Source organism: Pelophylax lessonae (genome assembly GCF_965119305.1).
Source record: "Pelophylax lessonae genome assembly, chromosome: 6".
NCBI classification, from domain to species: Eukaryota; Metazoa; Chordata; class Amphibia; order Anura; family Ranidae; genus Pelophylax; species Pelophylax lessonae.
In genome coordinates this window covers 748,915-773,660 of record NC_138773.1, presented here as the reverse complement: position 1 = coordinate 773,660, position 24,746 = coordinate 748,915, and the positions used below count along the sequence as shown (strand labels likewise).

The window sequence follows — 24,746 nt, the reverse complement described above, 5'->3', positions numbered from 1 at the left end:
CCGGTATGGGGGGGATGGAGGGGCTCCGGTATTGGGGGGGTGGGGCTCTGGTATGTGGGGGGGATGGAAGGGCTCCGGTAAGGGGGGGATGGAGGGGCTCCGGTATGGGAGGGGTGGAGGGGCTCCGGTATTGGGGGGGGTGGAGGGGCTCCGGTATGTGGGGGGGATGGAGGGGCTCCGGTATGGGGGGGATGGAGGGGCTCCGGTATTGGGGGGGTGGGGCTCTGGTATGTGGGGGGGATGGAGGGGCTCCGGTGTGGGGGGGATGGAGGGGCTCCGGTATTGGGGGGGTGGGGCTCTGGTATGTGGGGGGGATGGAGGGGCTCCGGTATTGGGGGGGGATGGAGGGGCTCCGGTATTGGGGGGGTGGGGCTCTGGTATGTGGGGGGGATGGAGGGGCTCCGGTATTGGGGGGGATGGAGGGGCTACGGTATGTGGGGGGGATGGAGGGGCTCCGGTATTGGGGGGGGGATGGAAGGGCTCAGGTATGGGGGGGATGGAGGGGCTCCGGTATGGGGGGGATGGAGGGGCTCCGGTATTGGGGGGGTGGGGCTCCGGTATGGGGGGGATGGAGGGGCTCCGGTATGTGGGGGGGATGGAGGGGCTCCGGTGTGGGGGATGGAGGGGCTCTGGTATGTGGGGGGGATGGAGGGGCTCTGGTATTGGGGGGGATGGAGGGGCTCCGGTATTGGGGGGGTGGGGCTCTGGTATGTGGGGGGGATGGAGGGGCTCCGGTATTGGGGGGGATGGAGGGGCTCCGGTATTGGGGGGGGATGGAGGGGCTCCGGTATTGGGGAGGGATGGAGGGGCTCCGGTATTGGGGGGGTGGGGCTCTGGTATGTGGGGGGGATGGAGGGGCTCTGGTATTGGGGGGGATGGAGGGGCTCCGGTATTGGGGGGGTGGGGCTCTGGTATGTGGGGGGGATGGAGGGGCTCCGGTATTGGGGGGGGATGGAGGGGCTCCGGTATTGGGGGGGTGGGGCTCTGGTATGTGGGGGGGATGGAGGGGCTCCGGTATTGGGGGGGATGGAGGGGCTCCGGTATTGGGGGGGTGGGGCTCTGGTATGTGGGGGGGATGGAGGGGCTCCGGTGTGGGGGATGGAGGGGCTCTGGTATTGGGGGGGTGGGGCTCTGGTATGTGGGGGGGATGGAGGGGCTCCGGTATTGGGGGGGTGGGGCTCTGGTATGTGGGGGGGATGGAGGGGCTCCGGTGTGGGGGGGATGGAGGGGCTCTGGTATGGGGGGGATGGAGGGGCTCTGGTATTGGGGGGGATGGAGGGGCTCTGGTATTGGGGGGGATGGAGGGGCTCCGGTATTGGGGGGGTGGGGCTCTGGTATGTGGGGGGGATGGAGGGGCTCCGGTGTGGGGGATGGAGGGGCTCTGGTATGGGGGGGATGGAGGGGCTCTGGTATTGGGGGGGTGGGGCTCTGGTATGTGGGGGGGATGGAGGGGCTCCGGTGTGGGGGATGGAGGGGCTCTGGTATGGGGGGGATGGAGGGGCTCTGGTATGGGGGGGATGGAGGGGCTCTGGTATGTGGGGGGGATGGAGGGGCTCTGGTATTGGGGGGGATGGAGGGGCTCCGGTATTGGGGGGGGTGGGGCTCTGGTATGTGGGGGGGATGGAGGGGCTCCGGTATTGGGGGGGAATGGAGGGGCTCCGGTATTGGGGGGGTGGGGCTCTGGTATGTGGGGGGATGGAGGGGCTCTGGTATTGGGGGGGATGGAGGGGCTCCGGTATTGGGGGGGTGGGGCTCTGGTATGTGGGGGGGATGGACGGGCTCCGGTATTGGGGGGGTGGGGCTCTGGTATGTGGGGGGGATGGAGGGGCTCCGGTATTGGGGGGGATGGAGGGGCTCCGGTATTGGGGGGGTGGGGCTCTGGTATGTGGGGGGGATGGAGGGGCTCCGGTGTGGGGGATGGAGGGGCTCTGGTATTGGGGGGGTGGGGCTCTGGTATGTGGGGGGGATGGAGGGGCTCCGGTATTGGGGGGGGATGGAGGGGCTCCGGTATTGGGGGGGTGGGGCTCTGGTATGTGGGGGGGATGGAGGGGCTCCGGTATTGGGGGGGTGGGGCTCTGGTATGTGGGGGGGATGGAGGGGCTCTGGTATGGGGGGGGATGGAGGGGCTCTGGTATGTGGGGGGGATGGAGGGGCTCTGGTATTGGGGGGGATGGAGGGGCTCCGGTATTGGGGGGGTGGGGCTCTGGTATGTGGGGGGGATGGAGGGGCTCTGGTATTGGGGGGGATGGAGGGGCTCTGGTATTGGGGGGGGTGGAGGGGCTCCGGTATTGGGGGGGTGGGGCTCTGGTATGTGGGGGGGATGGAGGGGCTCCGGTATTGGGGGGGTGGGGCTCTGGTATGTGGGGGGGATGGAGGGGCTCCGGTGTGGGGGATGGAGGGGCTCTGGTATTGGGGGGGTGGGGCTCTGGTATGTGGGGGGGATGGAGGGGCTCCGGTATTGGGGGGGGATGGAGGGGCTCTGGTATGTGGGGGGGATGGAGGGGCTCTGGTATGTGGGGGGGATGGAGGGGCTCCGGTGTGGGGGATGGAGGGGCTCTGGTATGGGGGGGATGGAGGGGCTCCGGTATTGGGGGGGATGGAGGGGCTCCGGTATGTGGGGGGGATGGAGGGGATGGAGGGGCTCCGGTATTGGGGGGGTGGGGCTCTGGTATGTGGGGGGGATGGAGGGGCTCCGGTGTGGGGGATGGAGGGGCTCTGGTATTGGGGGGGTGGGGCTCTGGTATGTGGGGGGGATGGAGGGGATCCGGTATTGGGGGGGGATGGAGGGGCTCCGGTATTGGGGGGGTGGGGCTCTGGTATGTGGGGGGGATGGAGGGGCTCTGGTATGGGGGGGATGGAGGGGCTCTGGTATGTGGGGGGGATGGAGGGGCTCCGGTATTGGGGGGGTGGGGCTCTGGTATGGGGGGGATGGAGGGGCTCTGGTATGTGGGGGATGGAGGGGCTCTGGTATGTGGGGGGGATGGAGGGGCTCCGGTATTGGGGGGGGATGGAGGGGCTCCGGTATTGGGGGGGTGGGGCTCTGGTATGTGGGGGGGATGGAGGGGCTCTGGTATGGGGGGGATGGAGGGGCTCTGGTATGTGGGGGGGATGGAGGGGCTCCGGTATTGGGGGGGGATGGAGGGGCTCCGGTATTGGGGGGGTGGGGCTCTGGTATGTGGGGGGGATGGAGGGGCTCTGGTATGGGGGGGATGGAGGGGCTCCGGTATGTGGGGGGGATGGAGGGGCTCTGGTATTGGGGGGGATGGAGGGGCTCCGGTATTGGGGGGGGTGGGGCTCTGGTATGTGGGGGGGATGGAGGGGCTCTGGTATTGGGGGGGATGGAGGGGCTCCGGTATTGGGGGGGTGGGGCTCTGGTATGTGGGGGGGATGGACGGGCTCCGGTATTGGGGGGGATGGAGGGGCTCCGGTATTGGGGGGGTGGGGCTCTGGTATGTGGGGGGGATGGAGGGGCTCCGGTATTGGGGGGGACTGAGGGGCTCCGGTATTGGGGGGGTGGGGCTCTGGTATGTGGGGGGGATGGAAGGGCTCCGGTGTGGGGGATGGAGGGGCTCTGGTATTGGGGGGGTGGGGCACTGGTATGTGGGGGGGATGGAGGGGCTCCGGTATTGGGGGGGGATGGAGGGGCTCCGGTATTGGGGGGGTGGGGCTCTGGTATGTGGGGGGGATGGAGGGGCTCCGGTATTGGGGGGGTGGGGCTCTGGTATGTGGGGGGGGATGGAGGGGCTCTGGTATGGGGGGGGTGGAGGGGCTCTGGTATGGGGGGGGGGATGGAGGGGCTCTGGTATTGGGGGGGATGGAGGGGCTCCGGTATTGGGGGGGTGGGGCTCTGGTATGTGGGGGGGATGGAGGGGCTCTGGTATTGGGGGGGATGGAGGGGCTCCGGTATTGGGGGGGTGGGGCTCTGGTATGTGGGGGGGATGGAGGGGCTCCGGTATTGGGGGGGGATGGAGGGGCTCCGGTATTGGGGGGGTGGGGCTCTGGTATGTGGGGGGGATGGAGGGGCTCCGGTATTGGGGGGGATGGAGGGGCTCCGGTATTGGGGGGGTGGGGCTCTGGTATGTGGGGGGGATGGAGGGGCTCCGGTGTGGGGGATGGAGGGGCTCTGGTATTGGGGGGGTGGGGCTCTGGTATGTGGGGGGGATGGAGGGGCTCTGGTATTGGGGGGGATGGAGGGGCTCCGGTATTGGGGGGGTGGGGCTCTGGTATGTGGGGGGGATGGAGGGGCTCCGGTATTGGGGGGGTGGGGCTCTGGTATGTGGGGGGGATGGAGGGGCTCTGGTATGGGGGGGGATGGAGGGGCTCTGGTATGTGGGGGGGATGGAGGGGCTCTGGTATTGGGGGGGATGGAGGGGCTCCGGTATTGGGGGGGTGGGGCTCTGGTATGTGGGGGGGATGGAGGGGCTCTGGTATTGGGGGGGATGGAGGGGCTCCGGTATTGGGGGGGTGGGGCTCTGGTATGTGGGGGGGATGGAGGGGCTCCGGTATTGGGGGGGATGGAGGGGCTCCGGTATTGGGGGGGTGGGGCTCTGGTATGTGGGGGGGATGGAGGGGCTCCGGTATTGGGGGGGATGGAGGGGCTCCGGTATTGGGGGGGTGGGGCTCTGGTATGTGGGGGGGATGGAGGGGCTCTGGTATTGGGGGGGTGGGGCTCTGGTATGTGGGGGGGATGGAGGGGCTCCGGTATTGGGGGGGATGGAGGGGCTCTGGTATGTGGGGGGGATGGAGGGGCTCCGGTGTGGGGGATGGAGGGGCTCTGGTATGGGGGGGATGGAGGGGCTCCGGTATTGGGGGGGATGGAGGGGCTCCGGTATTGGGGGGGTGGGGCTCTGGTATGTGGGGGGGATGGAGGGGCTCCGGTATTGGGGGGATGGGGCTATGGTATGTGGGGGGGATGGAGGGGCTCCGGTGTGGGGGATGGAGGGGCTCTGGTATTGGGGGGGTGGGGCTCTGGTATGTGGGGGGGGATGGAGGGGCTCCGGTATTGGGGGGGGATGGAGGGGCTCCGGTATTGGGGGGGTGGGGCTCTGGTATGTGGGGGGGATGGAGGGGCTCTGGTATGGGGGGGATGGAGGGGCTCTGGTATGTGGGGGGGATGGAGGGGCTCCGGTATTGGGGGGGGATGGAGGGGCTCCGGTATTGGGGGGGTGGGGCTCTGGTATGGGGGGGATGGAGGGGCTCTGGTATGGGGGGGATGGAGGGGCTCTGGTATGTGGGGCGGATGGAGGGGCTCTGGTATTGGGGGGGATGGAGGGGCTCCGGTATTGGGGGGGTGGGGCTCTGGTATGATGGGGGGATGGAGGGGCTCTGGTATGGGGGGGATGGAGGGGCTCTGGTATGTGGGGGGGATGGAGGGGCTCCGGTATTGGGGGGGGATGGAGGGGCTCCGGTATTGGGGGGGTGGGGCTCTGGTATGTGGGGGGGATGGAGGGGCTCTGGTATGGGGGGGATGGAGGGGCTCCGGTATTGGGGGGGTGGGGCTCTGGTATGTGGGGGGGATGGAGGGGCTCCGGTGTGGGGGATGGAGGGGCTCTGGTATTGGGGGGGTGGGGCTCTGGTATGTGGGGGGGATGGAGGGGCTCTGGTATGGGGGGGATGGAGGGGCTCTGGTATGTGGGGGGGATGGAGGGGCTCCGGTATTGGGGGGGGATGGAGGGGCTCCGGTATTGGGGGGGATGGAGGGGCTCCGGTATTGGGGGGGTGGGGCTCTGGTATGATGGGGGGATGGAGGGGCTCTGGTATGGGGGGGATGGAGGGGCTCTGGTATGTGGGGGGGATGGAGGGGCTCCGGTATTGGGGGGGGATGGAGGGGCTCCGGTATTGGGGGGGTGGGGCTCTGGTATGTGGGGGGGATGGAGGGGCTCTGGTATGGGGGGGATGGAGGGGCTCCGGTATTGGGGGGGTGGGGCTCTGGTATGTGGGGGGGATGGAGGGGCTCCGGTGTGGGGGATGGAGGGGCTCTGGTATTGGGGGGGTGGGGCTCTGGTATGTGGGGGGGATGGAGGGGCTCCGGTATTGGGGGGGGATGGAGGGGCTCCGGTATTGGGGGGGTGGGGCTCTGGTATGTGGGGGGGATGGAGGGGCTCCGGTATTGGGGGGGATGGAGGGGCTCCGGTATTGGGGGGGTGGGGCTCTGGTATGTGGGGGGGATGGAGGGGCTCCGGTGTGGGGGGGATGGAGGGGCTCTGGTATGGGGGGGATGGAGGGGCTCTGGTATGGGGGGGATGGAGGGGCTCTGGTATGTGGGGGGGATGGAGGGGCTCTGGTATTGGGGGGGATGGAGGAGCTCTGGTATTGGGGGGGATGGAGGGGCTCCGGTATTGGGGGGGTGGGGCTCTGGTATGTGGGGGGGAATGGAGGGGCTCCGGTGTGGGGGATGGAGGGGCTCTGGTATGGGGGGGATGGAGGGGCTCCGGTATTGGGGGGGTGGGGCTCTGGTATGTGGGGGGGATGGAGGGGCTCTGGTATTGGGGGGGATGGAGGGGCTCCGGTATTGGGGGGGTGGGGCTCTGGTATGTGGGGGGGATGGAGGGGCTCCGGTGTGGGGGATGGAGGGGCTCTGGTATGGGGGGGATGGAGGGGCTCTGGTATGGGGGGGGGGGATGGAGGGGCTCTGGTATGGGGGGGGGGATGGAGGGGCTCTGGTATTGGGGGGGATGGAGGGGCTCCGGTATTGGGGGGGGTGGGGCTCTGGTATGTGGGGGGGATGGAGGGGCTCCGGTATTGGGGGGGAATGGAGGGGCTCCGGTATTGGGGGGGAATGGAGGGGCTCCGGTATTGGGGGGGTGGGGCTCTGGTATGTGGGGGGGATGGAGGGGCTCTGGTATTGGGGGGGATGGAGGGGCTCCGGTATTGGGGGGGTGGGGCTCTGGTATGTGGGGGGGAATGGAGGGGCTCCGGTGTGGGGGATGGAGGGGCTCTGGTATGGGGGGGATGGAGGGGCTCTGGTATGGGGGGGATGGAGGGGCTCTGGTATGGGGGGGATGGAGGGGCTCTGGTATGGGGGGGATGGAGGGGCTCTGGTATGTGGGGGGGATGGAGGGGCTCTGGTATTGGGGGGGATGGAGGAGCTCTGGTATTGGGGGGGATGGAGGGGCTCCGGTATTGGGGGGGGTGGGGCTCTGGTATGTGGGGGGGAATGGAGGGGCTCCGGTGTGGGGGATGGAGGGGCTCTGGTATGGGGGGGATGGAGGGGCTCTGGTATTGGGGGGGTGGGGCTCTGGTATGTGGGGGGGATGGAGGGGCTCCGGTGTGGGGGATGGAGGGGCTCTGGTATGGGGGGGATGGAGGGGCTCTGGTATGGGGGGGGGGATGGAGGGGCTCTGGTATGGGGGGGGGATGGAGGGGCTCTGGTATTGGGGGGGATGGAGGGGCTCCGGTATTGGGGGGGGTGGGGCTCTGGTATGTGGGGGGGATGGAGGGGCTCCGGTATTGGGGGGGAATGGAGGGGCTCCGGTATTGGGGGGGAATGGAGGGGCTCCGGTATTGGGGGGGTGGGGCTCTGGTATGTGGGGGGGATGGAGGGGCTCCGGTATTGGGGGGGATGGAGGGGCTCCGGTATTGGGGGGGTGGGGCTCTGGTATGTGGGGGGGATGGAGGGGCTCCGGTATTGGGGGGGATGGAGGGGCTCCGGTATTGGGGGGGTGGGGCTCTGGTATGTGGGGGGGATGGAGGGGCTCTGGTATTGGGGGGGATGGAGGGGCTCCGGTATTGGGGGGGTGGGGCTCTGGTATGTGGGGGGGATGGAGGGGCTCCGGTGTGGGGGATGGAGGGGCTCTGGTATGGGGGGGATGGAGGGGCTCTGGTATGGGGGGGGGGGATGGAGGGGCTCTGGTATGGGGGGGGGGATGGAGGGGCTCTGGTATTGGGGGGGATGGAGGGGCTCCGGTATTGGGGGGGGTGGGGCTCTGGTATGTGGGGGGGATGGAGGGGCTCCGGTATTGGGGGGGAATGGAGGGGCTCCGGTATTGGGGGGGAATGGAGGGGCTCCGGTATTGGGGGGGTGGGGCTCTGGTATGTGGGGGGGATGGAGGGGCTCTGGTATTGGGGGGGATGGAGGGGCTCCGGTATTGGGGGGGTGGGGCTCTGGTATGTGGGGGGGAATGGAGGGGCTCCGGTGTGGGGGATGGAGGGGCTCTGGTATGGGGGGGATGGAGGGGCTCTGGTATGGGGGGGATGGAGGGGCTCTGGTATGGGGGGGATGGAGGGGCTCTGGTATGGGGGGGATGGAGGGGCTCTGGTATGTGGGGGGGATGGAGGGGCTCTGGTATTGGGGGGGATGGAGGAGCTCTGGTATTGGGGGGGATGGAGGGGCTCCGGTATTGGGGGGGGTGGGGCTCTGGTATGTGGGGGGGAATGGAGGGGCTCCGGTGTGGGGGATGGAGGGGCTCTGGTATGGGGGGGATGGAGGGGCTCTGGTATTGGGGGGGTGGGGCTCTGGTATGTGGGGGGGATGGAGGGGCTCCGGTGTGGGGGATGGAGGGGCTCTGGTATGGGGGGGATGGAGGGGCTCTGGTATGGGGGGGGGGATGGAGGGGCTCTGGTATGGGGGGGGGATGGAGGGGCTCTGGTATTGGGGGGGATGGAGGGGCTCCGGTATTGGGGGGGGTGGGGCTCTGGTATGTGGGGGGGATGGAGGGGCTCCGGTATTGGGGGGGAATGGAGGGGCTCCGGTATTGGGGGGGAATGGAGGGGCTCCGGTATTGGGGGGGTGGGGCTCTGGTATGTGGGGGGGATGGAGGGGCTCCGGTATTGGGGGGGATGGAGGGGCTCCGGTATTGGGGGGGTGGGGCTCTGGTATGTGGGGGGGATGGAGGGGCTCCGGTATTGGGGGGGATGGAGGGGCTCCGGTATTGGGGGGGTGGGGCTCTGGTATGTGGGGGGGATGGAGGGGCTCCGGTATTGGGGGGGTGGGGCTCTGGTATGTGGGGGGGATGGAGGGGCTCCGGTGTGGGGGATGGAGGGGCTCTGGTATGGGGGGGATGGAGGGGCTCTGGTATGGGGGGGGGGATGGAGGGGCTCTGGTATGGGGGGGGGATGGAGGGGCTCTGGTATTGGGGGGGATGGAGGGGCTCCGGTATTGGGGGGGTGGGGCTCTGGTATGTGGGGGGGATGGAGGGGCTCCGGTATTGGGGGGGATGGAGGGGCTCCGGTATTGGGGGGGTGGGGCTCTGGTATGTGGGGGGGATGGAGGGGCTCTGGTATGGGGGGGGATGGAGGGGCTCTGGTATGGGGGGGGATGGAGGGGCTCTGGTATTGGGGGGGATGGAGGGGCTCCGGTATTGGGGGGGTGGGGCTCTGGTATGTGGGGGGATGGAGGGGCTCTGGTATTGGGGGGGTGGGGCTCTGGTATTGGGGGGGATGGAGGGGCTCCGGTATGGGAGAGAAGGATGTGCTCCAGTGAGGGGGGGATGGGGGGGTCACGTCACTTACTCGGCGGTGGCGGACATACAACTTCTCCGCTTCGCACTGGGATCACTTCCGGTTTCTCTGGTTACCCGGGTGACGGTGGCGCGCAGTGGTGACGTCATTTCCTCTAACCGCCTGTGACAATGTCTGAGCAGCTGTGAGGAGGCGGGGTGACGGATGACGTCATTTCCGGTGAGCGGTGATGGCGGAGGAGGATCAGGAAGAAGGGTGAGAGAAGGAAAAACACTGGAAGGGGAGATCTCTATTCTACACAGTCTGTATATATATATATACTCTGTATATACTGTCAGTGACTGTGTATATATACTCTGTATATGCCCCTCCCCCTCTGTATATACTGTCAGTGACTGTATATATATATATATACTCTGTATACGCCCCTCCCCCTCTGTATATACTGTCAGTGACTGTGTATATATACTCTGTATATGCCCCTCCCCCTCTGTATATACTGTCAGTGACTGTATATATATATATATACTCTGTATACGCCCCTCCCCCTCTGTATATACTGTCAGTGACTGTGTATATATACTCTGTATATGCCCCTCCCCCTCTGTATATACTGTCAGTGACTGTGTATATATACTCTGTATACGCCCCTCCCCCTCTGTATATACTGTCAGTGACTGTGTATATATACTCTGTATACGCCCCTCCCCCTCTGTATATACTGTCAGTGACTGTATATATATATACTCTGTATACGCCCCTCCCCCCTCTGTATATACTGTCAGTGACTGTATATATATATACTCTGTATACGCCCCTCCCCCTCTGTATATACTGTCAGTGACTGTATATATACTCTGTATACGCCCCTCCCCCTCTGTATATACTCTCAGTGACTGTGTATATATACTCTGTATACGCCCCTCCCCCTCTGTATATACTGTCAGTGACTGTGTATATATACTCTGTATACGCCCCTCCCCCTCTGTATATACTGTCAGTGACTGTGTATATATACTCTGTATATGCCCCTCCCCCTCTGTATATACTGTCAGTGACTGTATATATACTCTGTATACGCCCCTCCCCCTCTGTATATACTGTCAGTGACTGTGTATATATACTCTGTATACGCCCCTCCCCCCTCTGTATATACTGTCAGTGACTGTGTATATATATACTCTGTATATGCCCCTCCCCCTCTGTATATACTGTCAGTGACTGTGTATATATACTCTGTATACGCCCCTCCCCCTCTGTATATACTGTCAGTGACTGTGTATATATACTCTGTATACGCCCCTCCCCCTCTGTATATACTGTCAGTGACTGTGTATATATACTCTGTATACGCCCCTCCCCCCTCTGTATATACTGTCAGTGACTGTGTATATATACTCTGTATACGCCCCTCCCCCTCTGTATATACTGTCAGTGACTGTATATATATATACTCTGTATACGCCCCTCCCCCTCTGTATATACTGTCAGTGACTGTGTATATATACTCTGTATACGCCCCTCCCCCTCTGTATATACTGTCAGTGACTGTATATATATATACTCTGTATACGCCCCTCCCCCCTCTGTATATACTGTCAGTGACTGTGTATATATACTCTGTATACGCCCCTCCCCCTCTGTATATACTGTCAGTGACTGTATATATATATACTCTGTATACGCCCCTCCCCCTCTGTATATACTGTCAGTGACTGTGTATATGTATATATATATACTGGAAGGACCCCTCCCCCCAGGACTGGATTGTTATTATACAGGATTTATATGGCGCCACCAGTAGGCAGAGCGCTGTACACCATGGGGGGGAGGGCTCTGATCCTCTGAGCTTACAATCTAGAGGGGAGGGTCAGGTGATGGAACAGGTAGTAGGGCTGATGGGGAAAGTTGTCAGGCGGGGGCAGGGAAGAGTTGTCAGGGATTCTCTATGATAGAGATGAGTGGACGGAGACGATCCCTCTTCTCTCTCTCTATGGTTCCGCCCCCGGAGGTTCTCCAGGAAGATTTGGGCCTTGGAGAGAAGCCGGAAATTTCCTTTCCCTCCCCCGGCACTGTTCCGTTCAGGGTAGAAGCGGTTTCTCAGCGATGTTCGCTGTCCGGGAGGCCCTGGAACGGTACCGGGCTGCAGGCTGATTGGTAAGTATGGCCTGGAGGGGGGATTTGATTGGCTGAAGGAGGTTGGACAGAGGAGGCGGAGGAGGTTGGACAGAGGAGGCGGAGGAGGTTGAACAGAGGAGGCGGAGGAGTTTGGACAGAGGAGGCGGAGGAGTTTGGACAGAGGAGGCGGAGGAGGTTGGACAGAGGAGGCGGAGGAGGTTGGACAGAGGAGGTGGCTTGAGGAGGTGGGACAGAGGAGGTGGGGTGGTGGAAGTGGGACAGAGGAGGCGGAGGAGGTAGGACAGAGGTGGTGGAGGTGGGACAGAGGAGGCGGAGGAGGTGGGACAGAGGAGGCGGAGGAGGTAGGACAGAGGAGGCGGAGGAGGTAGGACAGAGGAGTTGGGGTGGTGGAGGTAGAGGATGCGGAGGAGGTTGGACAGAGGTGGTGGAGGTGGGACAGAGGAGGTGGAGGAGGTTGGGTGGTGGAGGTGGGACAGAGGAGGCGGAGGAGGTTGGACAGAGGAGGTGGCTGGAGGAGGTGGGACAGAGGAAGTGGGGCGGAGGAGGTGGGACAGAAGAGGCGGAGGAGGTAGGACAGAGGTGGTGGAGGTGGGACAGAGGAGGCGGAGGAGGTAGGACAGAGGAGTTGGGGTGGTGGAGGTAGAGGAGCCGGAGGAGGTTGGACAGAGGAGGTGGATGGAGGAGGTGGGACAGAGGAAGTGGGGCGGAGGAGGTGGGACAGAAGAGGCGGAGGAGGTAGGACAGAGGTGGTGGAGGTGGGACAGAAGAGGTGGAGGAGGTTGGACAGAGGAGGTGGCTGGAGGAGGTGGGACAGAGGAAGTGGGGCGGAGGAGGTGGGACAGAAGAGGCGGAGGAGGTAGGACAGAGGTGGTGGACGTGGGACAGAGGAGGTGGGGTGGTGGAGGTGGGATAGAGGAGGCGGAGGAGGTTGGACAGAGGAGGTGGCTGGAGGAGGTGGGACAGAGGAAGTGGGGCGGAGGAGGTGGGACAGAAGAGGCGGAGGAGGTAGGACAGAGGTGGTGGAGGTGGGACAGAGGAGTTGGGGTGGTGGAGGTAGAGGAGGCGGAGGAGGTTGGACAGAGGAGGTGGGACAGAGGAGGTGTGGCGGAGGAGGTGGGACAGAAGAGGTGGTGGAGGTGGGACAGAGGAGGCGGAGGAGGTAGGACAGAGGAGGCGGAGGAGGTAGGACAGAGGAGTTGGGGTGGTGGAGGTAGAGGAGGCGGAGGAGGTTGGACAGAGGAGGTGGGGTGGTGGAGGTAGAGGAGGCGGAGGAGGTTGGACAGAGGAGGTGGGGTGGTGGAGGTGGGACAGAGGAGATGGAGGAGGTTGGACAGAGGAGGTGGCTGGAGGAGGTGGGACAGAGGAAGTGGGGCGGAGGAGGTGGGACAGAAGAGGCGGAGGAGGTTGGACAGAGGAGGTGGCTGGGAGAGGTGGGACAGAGGAAGTGGGGCGGAGGAGGTGGGACAGAAGAGGCGGAGGAGGTTGGACAGAGGAGGTGGCTGGAGGAGGTGGGACAGAGGAAGTGGGGCGGAGGAGGTGGGACAGAAGAGGCGGAGGAGGTAGGACAGAGGTGGTGGACGTGGGACAGAGGAGGTGGGGTGGTGGAGGTGGGATAGAGGAGGTGAAGGAGGTGGTCTCGGTGATGGAGCAGTATGCTGAGGCATCCAGCTCAAAGATCAATCAGGATAAGAGTGAAGTTTTCTGGATGGGAGAGGAAGGCGATAGCTTAGAGGTTCCTGGACACCTTCCCAGAGCCCCGGACGCTTCTTAAAGTTTTAGGCATCAAATTTGGTCCCGGTGATTACAGCCTTGCAAATTGGGAAAGCCGGCTACAAGATGCCGATGCCAAGGTTGGCAGCTGGAAGGAATGGAAACTCTCTTACAGGGAAAAGATTGATCTGATTATGACTAACAGATGACAATTATTTAATTAACTTGAGTTAATGTCTGTGTTCTGTATACCGTGTTCTGTATACCGTGTTCTGTATACCGTGTTCTGTATGCGGAGCTCTGTATACCGTGTTCTGTATGCGGAGCTCTGTATACCGTGTTCTGTATGCGGAGCTCTGTATACCGTGTTCTGTATGCGGCGCTCTGTATACCGTGTTCTGTATGAGGTGCTCTGTATACCGTGTTCTGTATGCGGCGCTCTGTATACCGTGTTCTGTATGCGGAGCTCTGTATACCGTGTTCTGTATGCGGCGCTCTGTATACCGTGTTCTGTATGAGGTGCTCTGTATACCGTGTTCTGTATGCGGCGCTCTGTATACCGTGTTCTGTATGCGGCTCTGTATACCGTGTTCTGTATGCGGAGCTCTGTATACCGTGTTCTGTATGAGGTGCTCTGTATACCGTGTTCTGTATGCGGAGCTCTGTATACCGTGTTCTGTATACCGTGTTCTGTATACCGTGTTCTGTATACCGTGTTCTGTATACCGTGCTCTGTATACCGTGTTCTGTATGCGGCGCTCTGTATACCGTGTTCTGTATGAGGTGCTCTGTATACCGTGTTCTGTATGCGGCGCTCTGTATGCGGCGCTCTGTATACCGTGTTCTGTATGAGGTGCTCTGTATACCGTGTTCTGTATGAGGTGCTCTGTATACCGTGTTCTGTATGCGGCGCTCTGTATACCGTGTTCTGTATACCGTGCTCTGTATACCGTGTTCTGTATGCGGCTCTGTATACCGTGTTCTGTATGCGGTGCTCTGTATACCGTGTTCTGTATGCGGCGCTCTGTATACCGTGTTCTGTATGCGGCGCTCTGTATACCGTGTTCTGTATGCGGCGCTCTGTATACCGTGTTCTGTATGCGGTGCTCTGTATACCGTGTTCTGTATGCGGCGCTCTGTATACCGTGTTCTGTATGCGGCGCTCTGTATACCGTGCTCTGTATACCGTGTTCTGTATGCGGTGCTCTGTATACCGTGTTCTGTATGAGGTGCTCTGTATACCGTGTTCTGTATGAGGTGCTCTGTATACCGTGTTCTGTATGAGGTGCTCTGTATACCGTGTTCTGTATGAGGTGCTCTGTATGCCGTGTTCTGTATGAGGTGCTCTGTATACCGTGTTCTGTATGCGGTGCTCTGTATACCGTGTTCTGTATGAGGTGCTCTGTATACCGTGTTCTGTATGAGGTGCTCTGTATACCGTGTTCTGTATGAGGTGCTCTGTATACCGTGTTCTGTATGCGGCGCTCTGTATACCGTGTTCTGTATGCGGCGCTCTGTATACCGTGTTCTGTATGCGGCGCTCTGTATACCGTGTTCTGTATGAGGTGCTCTGTATACCGTGTTCTGTATGCGGCGCTCTGTATACCGTGTTCTGTATGCGGCGCTCTGTATACCGTGCTCTGTATACCGTGTTCTGTATGCGGCGCTCTGTATACCGTGTTCTGTATGCCGTGTTCTGTATACTGTGTTCTGTATGCGGCACTCTGTATACCGTGCTCTGTATACCATGTTCTGTATGCCGTGTTCTGTATACCGTGTTCTGTATGCCGCGCTCTGTATGCCGTGTTCTGTATGCGGCGCTCTGTATGCCGTGTTCTGTATGCGGCGCTCTGTATACCGTGTTCTGTATGCGGCGCTCTGTATAATCTGCACTGTAGCAGAGGAGCTTGCACTCTAAGTGACTGATCATCTCTCCTCCTCGCAGGTCGCTGTGTCAGGAGTTGCAGGTCTTGCAGTCCATCTATCTGGAGGAATTGGAGGTCTCCCGGGAGGACAGGTAAGAAATGCGACCATTCTAAGCCACGCCCCCTGTTGGGGAAGGACCGCCTCTTATTTGTGATTGGTGTTACAGGGTGGAGCTGAGGATCACATTACATCCTGCGACTGGAGATGATGCTGAAATTCAATATGTCCGCCTCACCCTGCATCTGTCCCTCCCACCTCAGGTCAGTCATGGGACTTCTGCATGCCGGGGGCCCCTTCATTACCTGGCTTGGGGGGGCCCCCAAGATTTATTATAAATCATTTGATGTCTCCATTGTTATGTCTTAGACACCCCCCTCCCCCCGCCCACCAGACTATAGTGTCCCCCCACCTCAGACTTTATCCCCCCGCCCCTTCCCTCCCCCCAGGCTATACTACCCACCCCCCCAGACTATACTCTCCTCCCCCAGACTATACTTTATCCCCCCCTTCCTTCCCCCCCCCCCCAGGCTGTACTCTCCTCCCCCAGACTATACTCCAGCCCCCCCACCTCAGACTTTATCCCCCAGCCCCTTCCTTCCCCCAGGCTATACTACCCCCGCCACACTATACTCTACCCCCACCCCCCACCTCAGACTTTATCTCCACCCCGCCCCTTCCCCCCTCAGACTATACTCTGACTATACTCTCCCCCCCACCAGACTATACTATCCCCCCACCTCAGACTTTTCACCCTCCGCCTCTTCCTTCCCCCCCAGACTATACTCCCCACCCCCCCTCAGACTTTTTCCCCCCAGACTATACTACCTCCCCCCAGACTATACACCATCGCCACCTCAGACTTTATCCCCACCCCGCCTCTTCCCCCCCCCCCCCCACCAGACTATACTATCCCCACAACTCAGACTTTATCCCTCCACCCCCTTCCCTCCCCCCAGACTATACTACCCCCTCCCGACTATACTCTCCTCCCCCAGACTATACTCCCCCCCCCCCCCACCTCAGACTTTATCCCTTTATCCCCCTGCCCCTTTCCTCCCCCCAGGCTACATTACCCCCCCAGACTATACTCTCCTCCCCCCCTCAGACTTTTTTGCCCCACCTCGAGGAGATCACACTGACACAGGAGGAGATCACACTGACACAGGAGGAGATCACACTGACACACGAGGGGATCACACTGACACACGAGGAGATCACACTGACACACGAGGAGATCACACTGACACACGAGGGGATCACACTGACACAGGAGGGGATCACACTGACACAGGAGGAGATCACACTGACACAGGAGGAGATCACACTGACACAGGAGGAGATCACACTGACACAGGAGGAGATCACACTGACACAGGAGGAGATCACACTGACACAGGAGGAGATCACACTGACACAGGAGGAGATCACACTGACACAGGAGGAGATCACACTGACACAGGAGGAGATCACACTGACACAGGAGGAGATCACACTGACACAGGAGGAGATCACACTGACACAGGAGGAGATCACACTGACACAGGAGGAGATCACACTGACACAGGAGGAGATCACACTGACACAGGAGGAGATCACACTGACACAGGAGGAGATCACACTGACACAGGAGGAGATCACACTGACACAGGAGGAGATCACACTGACACAGGAGGAGATCACACTGACACAGGAGGAGATCACACTGACACAGGAGGAGATCACACTGACACAGGAGGAGATCACACTGACACAGGAGGAGATCACACTGACACAGGAGGAGATCACACTGACACAGGAGGAGATCACACTGACACAGGAGGAGATCACACTGACACAGGAGGAGATCACACTGACACAGGAGGAGATCACACTGACACAGGAGGAGATCACACTGACACACGAGGGGATCACACTGACACAGGAGGAGATCACACTGACACAGGAGGAGATCACACTGACACACGAGGGAATCACACTGACACACGAGGGGATCACACTGACACACGAGGGGATCACACTGACACACGAGGAGATCACACTGACACACGAGGAGATCACACTGACACACGAGGAGATCACACTGACACAGGAGGGGATCACACTGACACAGGAGGAGATCACACTGACACAGGAGGAGATCACACTGACACAGGAGGAGATCACACTGACACACGAGGAGATCACACTGACACAGGAGGAGATCACACTGACACAGGAGGAGATCACACTGACACACGAGGGGATCACACTGACACACGAGGGGATCACACTGACACACGAGGGGATCACACTGACACACGAGGGGATCACACTGACACACGAGGAGATCACACTGACACACGAGGGGATCACACTGACACAGGAGGGGATCACACTGACACAGGAGGAGATCACACTGACACAGGAGGAGATCACACTGACACAGGAGGAGATCACACTGACACAGGAGGAGATCACACTGACACAGGAGGGGATCACACTGACACAGGAGGAGATCACACTGACACAGGAGGAGATCACACTGACACAGGAGGGGATCACACTGACACAGGAGGAGATCACACTGACACAGGAGGAGATCACACTGACACAGGAGGAGATCACACTGACACAGGAGGAGATCACACTGACACAGGAGGAGATCACACTGACACAGGAGGAGATCACACTGACACAGGAGGAGATCACACTGACACAGGAGGAGATCACACTGACACACGAGGGGATCACACTGACACAGGAGGAGATCACACTGACACAGGAGGAGATCACACTGACACACGAGGGGATCACACTGACACACGAGGAGATCACACTGACACACGAGGAGATCACACTGACACACGAGGAGATCACACTGACACAGGAGGGGATCACACTGACACAGGAGGAGATCACACTGACACAGGAGGAGATCACACTGACACAGGAGGAGATCACACTGACACAGGAGGAGATCACACTGACACAGGAGGAGATCACACTGACACAGGAGGAGATCACACTGACACAGGAGGAGATCACACTGACACAGGAGGAGATCACACTGACACAGGAGGAGATCACACTGACACAGGAGGAGATCACACTGACACAGGAGGAGATCACACTGACACAGGAGGAGATCACACTGACACAGGAGGAGATCACACTGACACAGGAGGAGATCACACTGACACAGGAGGAGATCACACTGACACAGGAGGAGATCACACTGACACAGGAGGAGATCACACTGACACAGGAGGAGATCACACTGACACAGGAGGGGATCACACTGACACAGGAGGGGATCACACTGACACAGGAGGGGATCACACTGACACAGGAGGAGATCACACTGACACAGGAGGAGATCACACTGACACAGGAGGAGATCACACTGACACAGGAGGAGATCACACTGACACAGGAGGAGATCACACTGACACACGAGGAGATCACACTGACACAGGAGGAGATCACACTGACACAGGAGGAGATCACACTGACACACGAGGGGATCACACTGACACACGAGGAGATCACACTGACACACGAGGAGATCACACTGACACACGAGGGGATCACACTGACACAGGAGGGGATCACACTGACACAGGAGGAGATCACACTGACACAGGAGGAGATCACACTGACACAGGAGGAGATCACACTGACACAGGAGGAGATCACACTGACACAGGAGGAGATCACACTGACACAGGAGGAGATCACACTGACACAGGAGGAGATCACACTGACACAGGAGGAGATCACACTGACACAGGAGGAGATCACACTGACACAGGAGGAGATCACACTGACACAGGAGGAGATCACACTGACACAGGAGGAGATCACACTGACACAGGAGGAGATCACACTGACACAGGAGGAGATCACACTGACACAGGAGGAGATCACACTGACACAGGAGGAGATCACACTGACACAGGAGGAGATCACACTGACACAGGAGGAGATCACACTGACACAGGAGGGGATCACACTGACACAGGAGGAGATCACACTGACACAGGAGGGGATCACACTGACACAGGAGGAGATCACACTGACACAGGAGGAGATCACACTGACACAGGAGGAGATCACACTGACACAGGAGGAGATCACACTGACACAGGAGGAGATCACACTGACACACGAGGAGATCACACTGACACACGAGGAGATCACACTGACACAGGAGGGGATCACACTGACACAGGAGGAGATCACACTGACACAGGAGGAGATCACACTGACACAGGAGGAGATCACACTGACACAGGAGGAGATCACACTGACACAGGAGGAGATCACACTGACACACGAGGAGATCACACTGACACACGAGGAGATCACACTGACACAGGAGGAGATCACACTGACACACGAGGAGATCACACTGACACAGGAGGAGATCACACTGACACAGGAGGAGATCACACTGACACACGAGGGGATCACACTGACACAGGAGGAGATCACACTGACACAGGAGGAGATCACACTGACACACGAGGGGATCACACTGACACACGAGGAGATCACACTGACACACGAGGAGATCACACTGACACACGAGGAGATCACACTGACACAGGAGGGGATCACACTGACACAGGAGGAGATCACACTGACACAGGAGGAGATCACACTGACACAGGAGGAGATCACACTGACACAGGAGGAGATCACACTGACACACGAGGAGATCACACTGACACAGGAGGAGATCACACTGACACAGGAGGAGATCACACTGACACAGGAGGAGATCACACTGACACAGGAGGAGATCACACTGACACAGGAGGAGATCACACTGACACAGGAGGAGATCACACTGACACAGGAGGAGATCACACTGACACAGGAGGAGATCACACTGACACAGGAGGAGATCACACTGACACAGGAGGAGATCACACTGACACAGGAGGAGATCACACTGACACAGGAGGAGATCACACTGACACAGGAGGAGATCACACTGACACAGGAGGGGATCACACTGACACAGGAGGGGATCACACTGACACAGGAGGGGATCACACTGACACAGGAGGAGATCACACTGACACAGGAGGAGATCACACTGACACAGGAGGAGATCACACTGACACAGGAGGAGATCACACTGACACACGAGGAGATCACACTGACACACGAGGAGATCACACTGACACAGGAGGAGATCACACTGACACAGGAGGAGATCACACTGACACACGAGGGGATCACACTGACACACGAGGAGATCACACTGACACACGAGGGGATCACACTGACACACGAGGGGATCACACTGACACACGAGGGGATCACACTGACACACGAGGAGATCACACTGACACACGAGGGGATCACACTGACACAGGAGGGGATCACACTGACACAGGAGGAGATCACACTGACACAGGAGGAGATCACACTGACACAGGAGGAGATCACACTGACACAGGAGGAGATCACACTGACACAGGAGGGGATCACACTGACACAGGAGGAGATCACACTGACACAGGAGGAGATCACACTGACACAGGAGGGGATCACACTGACACAGGAGGAGATCACACTGACACAGGAGGAGATCACACTGACACAGGAGGAGATCACACTGACACAGGAGGAGATCACACTGACACAGGAGGAGATCACACTGACACAGGAGGAGATCACACTGACACAGGAGGAGATCACACTGACACAGGAGGAGATCACACTGACACACGAGGGGATCACACTGACACAGGAGGAGATCACACTGACACAGGAGGAGATCACACTGACACACGAGGGGATCACACTGACACACGAGGAGATCACACTGACACACGAGGAGATCACACTGACACACGAGGAGATCACACTGACACAGGAGGAGATCACACTGACACAGGAGGGGATCACACTGACACAGGAGGAGATCACACTGACACAGGAGGAGATCACACTGACACAGGAGGAGATCACACTGACACAGGAGGAGATCACACTGACACACGAGGAGATCACACTGACACACGAGGAGATCACACTGACACACGAGGAGATCACACTGACACAGGAGGAGATCACACTGACACACGAGGAGATCACACTGACACAGGAGGAGATCACACTGACACACGAGGAGATCACACTGACACACATTGTTCAGGTAAATTCTACTTCCTGTTTATTTTTAATGTACAGCGAGTTAAATAGTCAGTAGGCGGTGTCATATGTCAGTAGGCGGTGTCATATGTCAGTAGGCGGTGTCATATGTCAGTAGGCGGTGTCATATGTCAGTAGGCGGTGTCATATGTCAGTAGGCGGTGTCAGATGTTAGTAGGTGGTGTCATATGTTAGTAGGCGGTGTCATATGTTAGTACGTCATAAGCATAATATTATCATAATACTGATTATTTGCAGCTTTCTGATTGGTCATGTCCATTATAAAGAAGTCCCCTTCCAGTTTATGAATTTTATCTTCTCTTGAAAGCTCCATCTTCCTCACAAAATTCCATCTCGGTGTAGGGGGGGGGGGGGGTATCTAGTAACGGCCATTCTGAGTAAAGAAGACAGAAAAGATATGTACAGAGAAACAGACATAGAAAAATAGACATTTTGCTTATTTCACATTCCTTCACAGTCCCCCTAAAATGGGGATATTTCTTCTGTCCCTCATACTGCAGTGCCTACTCACCTGGCCCATACTCCTCCGGGCTGTACATAGAGAAGAGCAGTAACTCGTTCCCTACCCCCCTCGATACAGCCTGGAGAGGGCAGTCAGGTGCTATCTATCCCTATAACCCTATAGAACTGTGAAATGATGAACAGGGAGTGACTGTAGAGGGGTGAAGGGTTTGTCCTCTTCCATCATAAGGCGGTCTTCTTCTTATTGGTGGAGAAATGTAGGTGTGCTATTGTCTACAGATTTACGAATGGTAGAATACAGCATACAATCGGGGCTAAAAGAACTCGGATTATCAGTACTGTTACTCCTATCTGGGCGAGCGCCTTCTGCCACCCACTCATCCAGCTAAAATATTCATCCCAAGGGTCTGTAATACCCGAGTTGTTCTTCAACTCAACTTCCTCCTGTGGTTGGGTGCTGGGTCAGTGTATTTATCAGCTGCTCTCTTCCTCCTGTGGTTGGGGGCTGGGTCAGTGTATTTATCAGCTGCTCTCTTCCTCCTGTGGTTGGGGGCTGGGTCAGTGTATTTATCAGCTGCTCGCTTCCTCCTGTGGTTGGGGGCTGGGTCAGTGTATTTATCAGCTGCTTGCTTCCTCCTGTGGTTGGAGGCGGGGTCAGTGTATTTATCAGCTGCTCGCTTCCTCCTGTGGTTGGGTGCTGGGTCAGTGTATTTATCAGCTGCTCGCTTCCTCCTGTGGTTGGGGGCTGGGTCAGTGTATTTATCAGCTGCTTGCTTCCTCCTGTGGTTGGCGGCTGGGTCAGTGTATTTATCAGCTGCTCGCTTCCTCCTGTGGTTGGGGGCTGGGTCAGTGTATTTATCAGCTGCTCGCTTCCTCCTGTGGTTGGGTGCTGGGTCAGTGTATTTATCAGTTGCTCGCTTCCTCCTGTGGTTGGGTGCTGGGTCAGTGTATTTATCAGTTGCTCGCTTCCTCCTGTGGTTGGGGGCTGGGTCAGTATATTTATCAGCTGCTCGCTTCCTCCTGTGGTTGGGGGCTGGGTCAGTGTATTTATCAGCTGCTCGCTTCCTCCTGTGGTTGGGGGCTGGGTCAGTGTATTAGCTGCTCGCTTCCTCCTGTGGTTGGGTGCTGGGTCAGTGTATTAGCTGCTCGCTTCCTCCTGTGGTTGGGTGCTGGGTCAGTGTATTTATCAGTTGCTCGCTTCCTCCTGTGGTTGGGTGCTGGGTCAGTGTATTTATCAGTTGCTCGCTTCCTCCTGTGGTTGGGTGCTGGGTCAGTGTATTTATCAGCTGCTCGCTTCCTCTTGTGGTTGGGGGCTGGGTCAGTATATTTATCAGCTGCTCGCTTCCTCCTGTGGTTGGGGGCTGGGTCAGTGTATTTATCAGCTGCTCGCTTCCTCTTGTGGTTGGGGGCTGGGTCAGTATATTTATCAGCTGCTCGCTTCCTCCTGTGGTTGGGGGCTGGGTCAGTATATTTATCAGCTGCTCGCTTCCTCCTGTGGTTGGGGGCTGGGTCAGTATATTTATCAGCTGCTCGCTTCCTCCTGTGGTTGGGTGCTGGGTCAGTGTATTTATCAGCTGCTCGCTTCCTCCTGTGGTTGGGGGCTGGGTCAGTGTATTTATCAGCTGCTCGCTTCCTCTTGTGGTTGGGGGCTGGGTCAGTGTATTTATCAGTTGCTCGCTTCCTCCTGTGGTTGGGGGCTGGGTCAGTATATTTATCAGCTGCTCGCTTCCTCCTGTGGTTGGGTGGCTGGGTCAGTGTATTTATCAGCTGCTCGCTTCCTCCTGTGGTTGGGTGCTGGGTCAGTGTATTTATCAGCTGCTCGCTTCCTCTTGTGGTTGGGGGCTGGGTCAGTATATTTATCAGCTGCTCGCTTCCTCCTGTGGTTGGGGGCTGGGTCAGTATATTTATCAGCTGCTCGCTTCCTCCTGTGGTTGGGGGCTGGGTCAGTATATTTATCAGCTGCTCGCTTCCTCCTGTGGTTGGGTGCTGGGTCAGTGTATTTATCAGCTGCTTGCTTCCTCCTGTTGTTGGGGGCTGGGTCAGTGTATTTATCAGCTGCTCGCTTCCTCCTGTGGTTGGAGGCGGGGTCAGTGTATTTATCAGCTGCTCGCTTCCTCCTGTGGTTGGGGGCGGGGTCAGTGTATTTATCAGGGCTATTATACTACAAAGATCAAAAATAAACATAACCACTTGTGTGCTGGATGAATTGTACCAAAATGTAGTGACACCATTTGTCTTAGTCAGTGGTGTATTTTGGTTTTGTGCTGCCCTAGGCAAGACTAAAATTGGGCGAGAGAGAGAGAGGGGGGGTGAGAGAGAGAGAGGGGGGGGTAAGAGAGAAAGAGATTGCGTGAAAGAGAGGGGGTGAGAGAGAGAGATTGAATGAGAGAGAGGGGTGAGAGAAAGAGAGGGGGGAGAGAGAGAGATTGCGTGAGAGAGATAGGGGGGGTGAGAGAGGGGGGTGAGAGAGAGAAAGGGGGGTGGGTGAGAGAGGGGGTGGGTGAGAGAGAGAGAGAGGGGGGTGAGAGAGAGGGTGGGTGAGAGAGAGAGGGAGGGTGAGTGAGAGCGAGAGAGAGGAGGTGAGTGAGAGAGGAGGGGGTGAGATAGAGAGGGGGGTGTGATAGAGGGGGTGAGTGAGAGAGAGAGGGGGTGAGATAGGAGGGGTTGAGAGAGAGTTGGATGAGAAAGAGAGAGGGGGGGTGAGAGAGAAAGAGGGGGTGAGTGAGAGGGGAGGAATGAGAGAGGCTGAGAGGGGGATGAGAAAGAGAGAGGGGGGTGAGAGAAAGAGGGGGGTGAGAGAGAGGGGGTGGGGGTGAGAGAGAGGGGGTGGGGGTGAGAGAGAGGGGGTGAGTGAGAGAGAGAAGAGGGGGTGTGATAGAGGGGGTGAGTGAGAGAGAGAGGAGGGGGGGAGTGAGAGAGGCGGCTCCAATAGAGTCTCAGGT

The 24,746-nt window shown here is 59.0% G+C and overlaps 2 protein-coding genes across 2 annotated transcripts in view; one reads left to right on the top strand and one right to left on the bottom strand.

Annotated features, from left to right (window-relative positions):
* The window catches only part of STK36 (serine/threonine kinase 36), a 98,533-nt gene extending 89,019 nt beyond the window's left edge, over positions 1-9,514 (bottom strand). The window contains 1 exon segment of the mRNA XM_082259940.1: positions 9,451-9,514. Within this exon segment, the coding sequence (XP_082116066.1) occupies positions 9,451-9,467 (17 nt within the window). The 5' untranslated portion in view covers positions 9,468-9,514.
* Positions 9,515-9,604: 90 nt separating this feature from the next.
* Positions 9,605-24,746, top strand: part of RNF25 (ring finger protein 25) — a 31,515-nt gene continuing 16,373 nt past the window's right edge. Inside the window, exons 1-3 of the mRNA XM_082262443.1 lie at positions 9,605-9,654; positions 15,194-15,265; positions 15,341-15,434. Coding sequence (XP_082118569.1) covers positions 9,629-9,654; positions 15,194-15,265; positions 15,341-15,434 — 192 coding nt within the window. The 5' untranslated portion in view covers positions 9,605-9,628. The remainder of the gene's footprint in view (positions 9,655-15,193; positions 15,266-15,340; positions 15,435-24,746) is intronic.